This window comes from Aptenodytes forsteri, unplaced genomic scaffold, assembly GCF_000699145.1.
Source record: "Aptenodytes forsteri isolate BGI_AS27 unplaced genomic scaffold, ASM69914v1 Scaffold181, whole genome shotgun sequence".
Taxonomy (NCBI): Eukaryota; Metazoa; Chordata; class Aves; order Sphenisciformes; family Spheniscidae; genus Aptenodytes; species Aptenodytes forsteri.
Genome location: NW_008795702.1, coordinates 2,048,864 through 2,061,107, shown reverse-complemented (window position 1 = coordinate 2,061,107; position 12,244 = coordinate 2,048,864). Strand labels below are relative to the sequence as shown.

Genomic DNA, 12,244 nt, shown 5'->3' with positions numbered 1-12,244 from the left:
AAAGATATTTTCTAATAACAAACCAATGCTATTCTCAAAGAGCTATGCTGGACACTTGTTAGTGTCCAAAGAATATTTACCAATTTTGAATGTTACGTATATTTTAACATACCAACTATGGCAAGTTCATAATCACAATGTCAAAAAAGCGAAGCCATTCTAAATATCTTATTAAAGATGAATTTTAATTAATTCTTAAAACTAATTATAAATATTGTGATAAATTAACTTTTAATAATCCATGCCTATTTGTTGTAGGGGAAAAAAAAATCTCCCACAAAAGGCAAAGCTTATTAAGTAAGCATTTTTTTAATCATTCAGTATGACAAAGCACTGCAGATCACTCTTCTTTCCCTGAAGCTCAACGTGTTCTAGATCTGTACCATTTCTCAATTCAGAGAATTACAGCTGCCTTTTCCTTTTGTGTCTGATCTCTCACCTTAATCATTTCTAGCGAATTCCAAAAATTTAGAAGGTAGAACGCAGGCATCTTCTTTAAGAAACAGTCAGTCCTTACACAGAATTGTTTATTTTCAGAAAGTTGTGAAACTTCCATGTTTCACAAACACAAAGTCAGTTCCGATAATACTAGCTCATTCAAAGCTGCCAATGCCATTGTGAAACACACAGAATGAGGCCTTTTAATTAACCATCTCTTTACTCATAAGAAATACTCAGTTGAGATATTAAAATTATTGGTTAAATGCAAAGAAACTTAAAAAGAACCACAGTGTGTTGCTTCATTAATCCTGTACAAACAAGCCAGTCCTCTGCATTCTTCAAAATTTGTCTTCGTAAGTCCATCGTTTAACAGTTGCTTACTGTGCATTTACACATACAACCCAGCTCTACTTAAGAAAAAGCCATCCTGGCCAAGCCGGTAAGCTCTACTACCTATAACACCTCTGCTTTTCATTTCTGCTGAATGTGTCACCAAGACTTTGTGGACAACAGCTGCATGTGAAAACACAGAAAATTTTTTTTCCAGGTGCACCGAGGCCAGTTTAGCATTCACAAGACAGACTTTATTTTTTCAAAAACAGAATAGTCAAATATACCGGTTTCAAATTAATTAAATTTGAAAAATTTAATTCTTCTTTTCTAATTTAAAACTTCTGGAAAGTTACAGGATGCAAGTTATTTCCCAAGCAGCAGTTATCAAGAAACTGGATAAAACAATAGGGCTAATCTACCTTTTCTTTTTCCACCTTACATCCAACATCATGGCACTCTTCCCCGGTATTGAACTTACTGATCTATCAATGTTTGTGGCATATTCCAATTTATCTGGAACAATATTTGGTTTTCACAAAGGCCGAGTTCGTGCTCATCTTGAAAAAGGCATCTATAAATATTATTCTATTAAGAAAAAAACTTGCCCTAAACCTATGTCTGACTCATACCATTCAGCACAACCACCTAGTTCTGTGTTATCATCAACTATCCTTGGAGCTAACAAAAGATTACCGAAAAGAATCTAGTCATGATAGCCACAATATGGTAACAGAAAACAAACAAATACTTAAAAGTTTTTCTTCGCTGGAATTAATTCTTTCCTTTTAGCCCCTGATACTCTACTTCAAAACCCTACGAGTTACTGCGATCTTTGTCAGAAGCACTCATCTTCACTAAATGAAAGGTGCTGATGGATAAATACTGGAAGGTTTAGAAAAGATTTTGTGGTTCTAGTTAGCGTACAGAACACACCATTTGGCAGCTACTAAAAAAATACTTTCATTACTTTAACTGAACTTTGTATGAGAAACCGGGATCTAATTCTCTTCATTTTCATGTTCGGTATCGAACATCACAGCAGAACCATCGCTGCTCAGTGTGACCTTGCCAGCAATAAGCTTGCGTAACTTCTCAAAGGTACCACAAAGTCGATTCACTTTGGGAAAAGAAAGGATTGTTGTAAGAGGTATATAAACCACATTTCCATTGACAAATGGTTCCATGCTTTTTTCAACAAGTGGTTTTCCAAGATCTTCTGAAAAACAGTTCATTGAAGGTTGGAATTTGGATTTTCTCTCAGTAGGATCATCATTATACTCCTCATGTTCTGACATTAAACGGTCCAGCAGACTTTGCTTAATGATTTGTGCTGTGAAAATAACTTCACTGACCACTGCATTCTGCAGGTACTTCTCATCTTTAAGACTTGGATACACTGCTTTGAAGACCTTTACAACATACAAGAACACAAAAAAAGTTTATCATTATCAGAGGCTCAGATTTTAACATTTGCTTGTCAAAAAGAGCTTCTAAGATGTGAACATAATTTTTGATTCAATCCTGTTTTGCTTATTACTTCAAACATTTTCAGATAACAGAAAAACTAGGCAGTATGAGTTGATTTTATGTATTACAACTACAGTGGCAATTAGATAATTAACAGAACTTAAAAAAAAAAGTCAGCACTAAATGAAAGGTGCTGATGGATAAATACTGGAAGGTTTAGAAAAGATTTTGTGGTTCTAGTTAGCGTACAGAACACACCATTTGGCAGCTACTAAAAAAATACTTTCATTACTTTAACTGAACTTTGTATGAGAAACCGGGATCTAATTCTCTTCATTTTCATGTTCGGTATCGAACATCACAGCAGAACCATCGCTGCTCAGTGTGACCTTGCCAGCAATAAGCTTGCGTAACTTCTCAAAGGTACCACAAAGTCGATTCACTTTGGGAAAAGAAAGGATTGTTGTAAGAGGTATATAAACCACATTTCCATTGACAAATGGTTCCATGCTTTTTTCAACAAGTGGTTTTCCAAGATCTTCTGAAAAACAGTTCATTGAAGGTTGGAATTTGGATTTTCTCTCAGTAGGATCATCATTATACTCCTCATGTTCTGACATTAAACGGTCCAGCAGACTTTGCTTAATGATTTGTGCTGTGAAAATAACTTCACTGACCACTGCATTCTGCAGGTACTTCTCATCTTTAAGACTTGGATACACTGCTTTGAAGACCTTTACAACATACAAGAACACAAAAAAAGTTTATCATTATCAGAGGCTCAGATTTTAACATTTGCTTGTCAAAAAGAGCTTCTAAGATGTGAACATAATTTTTGATTCAATCCTGTTTTGCTTATTACTTCAAACATTTTCAGATAACAGAAAAACTAGGCAGTATGAGTTGATTTTATGTATTACAACTACAGTGGCAATTAGATAATTAACAGAACTTAAAAAAAAAGTCAGGCTTATATCTGCAAGTATACTTGTAGATCAGGCAAGGTGAAGCCCAGCAATTCTTTAGTTCTTTTTAATCATTCTCTTACTTTCCACATTACTCATCATGAGGCTCTGGTGACAGTTCCACAGCTACATAGATTCTAAACTACTTCTGAACTGTCATCTGGAAACCGGGACTGCAGCTATGTCTTTCACTCTGTTTTCAGAGTAAAACATTAAATATGTCGAGATGCCGAGAATGCTAAAAAATAAATTGTGACATCAAAACACGTGAACTTGTAGTGTGTTATACACTGAGCTATCCTCCAAGGCAATTAAGGAAACTAGGCAAGCAATCTCATTCCCACTAGTTTACTAGGAAGTGTTTTATGCCAACACACTACCGCTGAAGTTCCACAATCTATAACTATTTCTTCTTACTTTCTGATTACAGCTTGAAATGTTGATTTATTCCCATAAATTAGTTACATAATAAAATAAAAATTAATTTGATAGTCCAGGTTTGATAAGAAACAGTTAAGATATAACACTTTTGCTTAAACTCAAAGGATACTGATGTCAAAACTCCCTCCATAATGACCCTGTAACAGAAGATAATGAAAGCCATTTCTAGTACATGTCAGTCACCTAGACATATTTCCAAGTTTGCTGAGCATTAAAGAGCACTTCACGATTCTATTAAGGGCAGTAGATGACAGGTGAAATTTCAGATGTATAGAATGTCTTTATAGCTTGGAAACTACAAAAGACATTCCCCATAATCATAGAATAGTTTGGGTTGGAAGGGACCTCTCAAGGTCATCTAGTCCAACCCCCCTGCCGTGGGCAGGGACATCTTCAACTAGATCAGGTTGCTCAGAGCCCCGTCCAACCTGACCTGGAATGTTTCCAGGGATGGGGCATCCACCACCTCTCTGGGCAACCTGTGCCAGTGCTTCACCACCCTCAGCGTAAAACATTTCTTCTTTACGTTTCACTTCAGGTCACAAGTCACTTGAAGATACTGTCCTGGTTTTGGCAGGGATAGAGTTAATTTCCTTCCTAGCAGCTGGTACAGTGCTGTGTTTTGGATTTAGTTTACAAGAAGCTGGGAGGGGGCACAGCCAGGACAGCTGACCCAAACTGGCCAGAGGGACATTCCATACCATGGGACGTCAAGCTCAGTACATAAACTGGGGAAAGCTGGCTGGGGGGGCCACTGCTCGGGGACTGGCTGGGCATCGGTCGGTGGGTGGTGAGCAATTGTACTGTGCATCACTTGCTTTGTATATTATTATTTTATTTCAATTATTAAACTGTTTTTATCTCAACCCACGAGTTTTTCTCACTTCTACTCTTCCGATTCTCTCCCCCATCCCACTGGGGGTGGGGGGGACAGTGAGCGAGCAGCTGTGTGGTGCTCAGTTGCTGACTGAGGTTAAACCATGACAGATACATATGTATCTTTAAACAAAAAAGTGAAATATTAGAATATGTTCACTGAAACATGTAATTTAAGGCCTCATAAGATTGAACACACACCCCACACCCAAGGCCTCATAAGATTGAACACCCACCCCCCCACCCCCCGATATATTTCCCTTTTTGCATTATTACTTCAAGTTACCTCTGGAAAAACACGTCCTTTGATTTATACCACATGGCACTTTGATGCATTAGGCTTTGTCAGTGTGACACACTGCAGCACACAGCAGAGTACTTTAAAAAAAAAAAAATTATCTGATGCTATCTAAAGTGAAAGCCATTTAGTGCTAAAAAACAAAAAGGTTTGATGTGCACCACTGGAGAACGGGGTACTTGGCAAGATCCCATGCCTCTGCAAAAACCAGAATTGGCTACCTGAAAACACTGAGATTAAGGTGTAACATCAAATGCTACTGAGTAAGGCAAACCACACAAAACAGGTCCTGTCAAGCCGATTTCTGGGAAATGCCTTCCTTCTGATAATGTATTTGACAAGACTATGCAGTTCTTCAAAACATACACTCTGTTAGAAATGCTTTTTATGTATCTGAAAAATCTGTGTCAGTGCCAACAACCACATGATGAAAAAATGAACGATTAGAGGAACAATTATAAAAATAGTGTCACAGTATACCTGGCAGAAAGGAGAATCTTCATTCTAAGGATAACAGTATGTTAAAATAAGAATGATTATCCATACTGCTATTTAGCAAATAACCTAAAAGTTGAAGGTCTTTATACAATTAGAAACACAAATCATGGACTTAGACTCTTTTGATTGATGGTGTGTGTTAATCAGAGCTAAGACTGGCTAGCAATAATAGACCACAGTAAGAACACCTTCACAGGCAGGTCATAGAAAATTTTACTCCTTATTCATCCTCCTAAAGGAAGAAAACAATACTTACCATTTTGTAAACTGCTTCAGTGGGTTTCTCAGACTGAGCAGATTCAGTGGTTTGAGGATATTTTCTAACAAACACACCTATTTGGGTACAAAACCCAACTTTCTCCATTCCTGTTAGTGGATGCCCTACGCCAGTAAATTCCACTGAGTAATCATAGCGTCTAGCAGCCTCTAGAGCCCTAAGAAAAACAAATTATTCCAGTCATACTAAATATTCATCTTTTAATGTGATAAAGATGCATTCTCTAACAGAATCAAGACCCTGAGCCTGTGAATGCTTGAGCATAATTTATCTAACAATACTCACATGCTTGAAGACAAGCACTGTCAAAACTTGCTGAATCAGAGCTGTAATCATATGCCTACCGTAGTCTGAATCATTTTGTATCGGTAATTTAGGCAACCAAACATTACTGTTATTTCTAAAATATCTGTATAGAATATGCACATTCACAGTTGCTTACTCACTGTCTTAAATGCACTGAAAGTGAGCTAAAAACTACCAATTTTAGAGAACAAAATTGAGAAGAACCCATAAAAAACATACACGCCCCAAAACCACAAGAGACCAGTTAATAGAAAAAAAAAAGTGAAGTTTGTTGTAAACGTATAAAGAGTAAAGTCTACCTAATCAAGGTTACAACAGTGTACATGACATCTAAATGAAAGCCAATCTTGTAGTACTGTACATCAGCCAGCATGAAGAAAGCGATGGGGCAGGGAACTAAAATGGCACTACCTACTTCCATCATTCTCCATGAAAAAGTAGTAAACTAAATTAATATCTCATGTATTTTAGAGAGTATTGCAATACTTATAGTTCACAACACAAACGTAAAGACTTTCTCATGTTTGCAGCTCAAAAAATATCACTCCTTCAGTGGTATCAATATTTTTAATTCACATATATCCAAAAGCAGAATCTAAATTTACTTTAAGTCATATAAATGGTTTCTAAGGTATTCATCCTTTAACTAATAATCCAGGCATGTTTCAGTATCATTATTTAGAGAAAAATATATGCTTCAAGCTTTGCAAAACTACTCAAAAATCACTGCATACTTTAAAGTCTATGGCAGAAACAACCTAATTTAAGGGGCAAGTTTTCCAAGACACAATTTCTGACCAAGAGTCGGCTACTGAGGTACGGCATCCTTTACTGTACCATACATTTTCTTCCACAACTGCCCGACAGTCGAATGTTATCACAGGATATATATCCCATTCCCTCTTTATTTCATTTTTATTACATCTACTGATATTAGAGTAAGATACATCTCATGCAACCCTCTGCCATGTACGTATGTTTTGCATAAAATCTTTCATTGTGCTAATGATCCACTAAACTATCCTTAACTTGATTCAATGTGTTCTGCTACTGTGATTATTTGATAAATCTGTTTGCATACTCTTATAGAAAGGTCTGGACTAATTGAGTGCTTTGATTACACACCATACACAGTGAGCACATTTCTTAGGTTTTTATGAAGCATTTCTATAGCAGGGTATTATGTGAAAAGGTTAATTAATTCTTTTTTATATATCTTTATTACAATTAATGCATTTGAAGTGTAAGGTAAGTAAAAGTTTTAAGTATTTTTTGCAGAGCAGTTCCAGTAAAAGCAAGCCAACTTAACAACCGTCATAAAATGCAAAACCCACAGAGCATGCTTAATTATAACAGCAAAGAGATGTTTCACCAAATCAGTAGGTGTGAAACTCCACTGACGCCAAACCACGTACACAAACCATTCTGAAAATGTTTAGCTATTCCTTTCTCACATTACTGAACACTCAAAGCTGTCTGTATACAATGTTCAGTAAACTCACCAGCTTTGAAACTGCGCTCGGTTCCATTCAAATTTGTGGTCTGGATGCCTGAATAATGTCACTCCTGGAAGCAAAGGGTTAAATTCAGAATTTGGAGTACTGATCACAACTATGCTTGGAGCCATGAAACCAAACACCACTTCAGGAAACTTCTTTAGTTCTGATTGTTCCAGGTGCTCTATTCTGTAAAGGATAAGTTTATGTATGTCTTTAAAAAGACCCTACTACATTTCAATCTTCTTTACAACCAGTCAAAAAAAAAACCCAAACGTGTATCTGTACCTTGTAATTTTAAGCCTAGCTCTGCAATATTAGCACTGGCACTATGGCTGAGTGGCAGCTTAGAGGTTTTTGTCTGAGAAAACATCCTCTTGCATTTTGTACTTTTTCATCAATATCCTTTTTCCACCACAAGCTAGCACCACTTGAATTTCTTAGCATGGTTAATTTAAGCACAAGTTAGAAGATGCCACATTCTGCTACTCTTTTGCTTGAAAGGTTTGATCGAGTCTGTTTAGAGCATGGACAAAATGCCAAACTGAACCCTAATGAACTTAGAAAGATATAGTATGTTGGCCTAATACTCACAGTTCAATACATGTTACCAAGTCAAAACCAAGCATGCAAGGATCTTTATGGGCAACTGAACCATGATGCAAGGTAACAGTTAGGGATCTTTCAGCTGGTTGCAAATAATCACCAGGAAGAGGAGACAACCTATGCCTACAAAAGTATTAAAAACACAGTGTCACAGAAAGGACCTTAGGACAAGATAAATTGTGCATGCAACTGAACTAGCTAACACCCTACATAGATACCTTGTAAATCTCAAAAAGGTTAACTGTTTTACAGGGATAAACAAAGAATTTCTAATACAAACACTTTTTAGGACTATCTACAATAGGACAGAAAGAGCAGAGGAGTTAATCCAGCAGTTGTTCTTCACGTTTACAAAAATGTCTACTATACTCTCAAGCCACTTGCAAAGCCGCTTGTAAATTCTGATAGTAGCTCAACTCTAGACACATAGTAAGCCTGTCTTAGACAGGCTTTACAGGGTTTTTGGGGAAGTTATTAGGCGAGCATATGAACCTTTTTCCCCCCCCAAATAAAACAGACTGAGAACTAAAATAAATGTGCAAATTTCACTCTGAAATACTGCATCAGACAAAACACACAATAAACATTAGATATAATAAAAGGCTACTTTTCTTCATTCTTGAGAAAGAGCAAGTGATAATGTCAGCATCTAGATCCTACACATTCACTGAAACAGTATTAATCAGCTTCCAAGAGAGAAACTTTGGTGTTCCTCACCAGTCTGACCCATGCTTCAAAGATCACATAAACTTCACATTGTAGAGCCTTCTAAGCCAGACAAAACATTGAGCTAACCTTCCCATTTCTAAAAGATTAACAGGAACGAAGTCCCCACCACGGTGACTAAGAGAGTTACATGTACATTTCAAAGAGATCAGATTTGCATACCACAGTAATGTGGTGTATGAGCATAAACAGATACTACTAATACAGTGTGTCAGTACCTTTACAAACAGTGTATTTCTCAGACATACACATCTTCAGGGCCGTTCCATGACTTGGACCTTTGCTACACTAGGTGATGTTATGGGCATCTACAGCCCAGTAGGCCCCAGACACAGGTGGAACATAACCAAACAACAACAATGGATAGCTCTTCATTTGCCAAGCTGGTACTTCTGCATTTACCTTCATTTTGAAATTCTTGACAAGAAATGATGTAATGTGCCACTAGGTTGAGCCAAACACAAACCTTAAATTAATACAATGCAAGAGCTTACATTTTCTCTTTCATTACACTTGCACAGATATCTAGCCCAGCTAATACTTCAATGCAATTGCAGAATTTCAGCATCCAGAGAAGCGTACAGTCAGCACATCCTAAATCTGCCACCTGTAAATTAGATATTAAACAATGTGTAAATGCTGCATATTTCCAAGCAATTTCAGACTTTCATAAAATAAAAATTCCATATTTATGTCAAAATAACATTTTAATGACAAAATAAAGCATTTCACAATCACAACTAAAATTTACAGTTGCAAGCAGGATAGACATGGATTTGAAAATTCTTTTAAAAAATGTATACGAAGATCCTACAAGATGTTTTAAATGGATTAAACTTTCGTTATTACAGCTCTAAACAAGTACATGTAGAACATCCCATTGACTCTGGAGAATGTCTTCCACATGAAAGCATGTTCCCTCAAATAACTGTAAGGTATGATTTTTAAGCACTAAAGCTGTAGCAATTTTCACATTCACTGCTTTTCGCTGGCCTACTCTCCATCCAAAACACTGAGAATAGGCTCACCAGCAGCCAGGTTAGCAGCAGCAAAGGATCTCCATAAAACAAGTTTACAGGCTCAGTCTAATGTTTAAATGGGGAAGGCTGGGGATATTCAGACCACAAAGTCAAATATATAATAGATATTCTTTCCTGTAAGCTTAAGAGGTAGTGAGTACACAAACCAAACCGTGCTGTTCTTTCTCAGGCTAAGTCAAGGTTGAAGCTCAGTACTCAGTGTGAAAATCCTGAACTGTTTCTTCAGCTTACCTCTACCCTGTGGGTAAACAGAAAGTGTACCCCCTCCCCACTTCACATCCTAAATCAGAAAATTCAAACCTTTAAATACAGACGCAACACTCCTGAATAGTTCTATTTAAAAGCAGATTATAGTGTCATGACCTCATAGACTGGATTAGATTTTTATTAGCTACTAGAAGTGTGATTATGCAAGCACACTGCAGGTGCATTTCTCATCAATTTCTTGCATGCTCCCTAAGACATTAACATCCGTTTCAGAGTTAAACACTGAAGACAGAGGTATTTCTCAACTTTTTACATTTTGGAAGGAGGTGCTGGGACAGAAGACATATTAGAAAAGAGCGAACGCTGCATAACGTTACTTACCTTATTTAACTTTTCAAGATGAGTATCAAAACAAGAGCCCCGGTATGTTGGGGGGGGGGGGGCGGGGATTTTTTTGGGACACGGGACGGGGACAGGAGGGGGTGACAAGACCTTAAGAAAGTGGAGGAGAGTTAGCCTCACATAATCCCACACTCTTAATGTCACTTCTCATCTGAGAACACCCATGTGAATGATGAGGTAAACCTGATACCGTATACAGAACTAACAGCTCTAGAAAGCAAAAACAAACTATGATGAAAGCAACTTGGACCAAAATCCTCAGCATTAAATTAAAACCAGAATGCCACCTACTCTCCAAAACAGGCTAAGGCATTTTTCTTGTTTAGATTTTTCCTTCTTCCCGTCAATCAACACTAATTATATGCACCCCTGAAAAATAAAACCTGATCATCAACTGTCTGCTAAGGCAATTCAGCTTTAACAATAGCTCCTCCACTACTGTTGTTTGGTAATTAGGTCAGCAGGTTATCTAGGCATTTCCTGTCTTCCTAAGATACCTAATGTTAACTTTTTTTCAAATTTATAACTTAAAAAGACAAAACATACCAACCTTCTTAGGTTTGTATTTCCCCACTAAATCCTTAATGAACTGGTAGCGTTGTTTGTACAAAGGAGGTGTAAATTTAATAATTCCTGTAAACTGTTCTTGAAAGTTCTTATCCATAATATTTTGCTAATGCTAAAATAAAAAAGTTAACTCATTTTCTAAAGTACTTGTAACATATCAAATTACAGAGTTTGCTGTTTTCAGTGGTGTTCAATTCGCAATTAAACAGGGATAGACCTGATCCCAGTTCTATTCAGAGAATGACAAAAACATAAGAATTAGTGAAATTAGGCACTAGCTGCTCCCTCCACATATAATGATGTAAATAACCTTTTCATAAACAATTATAAGTCATATACAATCATTTAAAAAAATCAAGTTTCATAATTTGTCACTCTCCAGCCAGCACACCTAGATAGCGTTTACACAACTGCAACATCTCTCCAGCCAGCACACCTAGATAGCGTTTGCACAACTGCAACATATCTAATCTTCCTTAGCTTTTCTGGCAAGCGCAGAAAAATAAATACTTTCTCATCTCTCATCTATCACTTGTTCTATCTTACAATTCAGATGATTTTATATCTGGATTCGTGTATGTATGGCTCCATACAATTTCTACAATGTAACAACTGGCAGGAAATATCTGAATAACTACTATGTTGTGCAAGAGGAAAGGTTGTGCTAGGCCTTAGCTTTATATTTACTATGAGCTAAGCCTTGTTATTGGTGCCTGCATTTTACAGGTAATCTAACATAATTCAACATGGCATTAGAGTCATAACCATCAGTGCATTTCCAACTCTCCCACCTTTTATTAAAAACTACATTTTAGCACACACAAGTATTTAACAAGAAATACCTCCGCTAAACCTAAAAATAAGGCCCTAATGAACGATGAACGAACTCCGCGGGAATCGCCTAAGTGAAGGAACGTGGTCCTGCGCGCACATGGCTTTCCAGAGCCATCCTCCCAGGCGGCAGCTGCAGCCCAGGGCTCACTTAGCAGGTCTAACGGGCACCGGGTCCAACACAACCAAAGCAGCTGGGCCAAGCCTGCTGGCAACTTGACCACCCCATAATGTCTTTTATACGTGAAGTATAAAGACATATCTACACACAAAACCAGGAAACGGGCTCAGCGTTCAGGCCAGTCATCCGCCTCCTCAGGAGCAAAGCGAACCTGTTGGGCTCCCCTCACCAGTAACCGGCTGAGCAGCCAGCCCCCAGGCACCCACCTCCTCATCCCCACACGCTCCCAGCCCGCAGGCTGCGCCCTAGCCCTCCCTAGGCTCCCCAAGGCAGCCCGCGCGGCTGC

The 12,244-nt window shown here is 37.7% G+C and overlaps 1 protein-coding gene across 1 annotated transcript; it reads right to left on the bottom strand.

The window, feature by feature from the left end:
• Positions 1–2,544: 2,544 nt before the first annotated feature.
• Positions 2,545–11,046, bottom strand: HENMT1 (HEN1 methyltransferase homolog 1). Its single transcript, XM_009283189.2, has 6 exons — positions 10,930–11,046; positions 9,225–9,337; positions 7,993–8,127; positions 7,405–7,587; positions 5,576–5,753; positions 2,545–2,975 (listed from the first exon to the last, which is right to left on the bottom strand). The coding sequence occupies exons 1-6, from the start codon at positions 11,041–11,043 to the stop codon at positions 2,565–2,567; spliced, it is 1,134 nt and encodes a 377-aa protein (XP_009281464.1). The 5' UTR covers positions 11,044–11,046; the 3' UTR covers positions 2,545–2,564.
• Positions 11,047–12,244: the final 1,198 nt, after the last annotated feature.

What these genes read in the sequence shown, in the direction of transcription:
- HENMT1 (XM_009283189.2), bottom strand. Translation starts at nt 11,043, where the DNA reads ATGGATAAGAACTTTCAAGAACAGTTTACAGGAATTATTAAATTTACA. An exon ending in TTGGTAACATGTATTGAACT is followed by an intron (nt 7,588 to 7,992) that starts GTGAGTATTAGG and finishes TATCCTTTACAG; the next exon opens with AATAGAGCACCTGGAACAAT. An exon ending in CGAGCGCAGTTTCAAAGCTG is followed by an intron (nt 5,754 to 7,404) that starts GTGAGTTTACTG and finishes TGTTTTTCTTAG; the next exon opens with GGCTCTAGAGGCTGCTAGAC.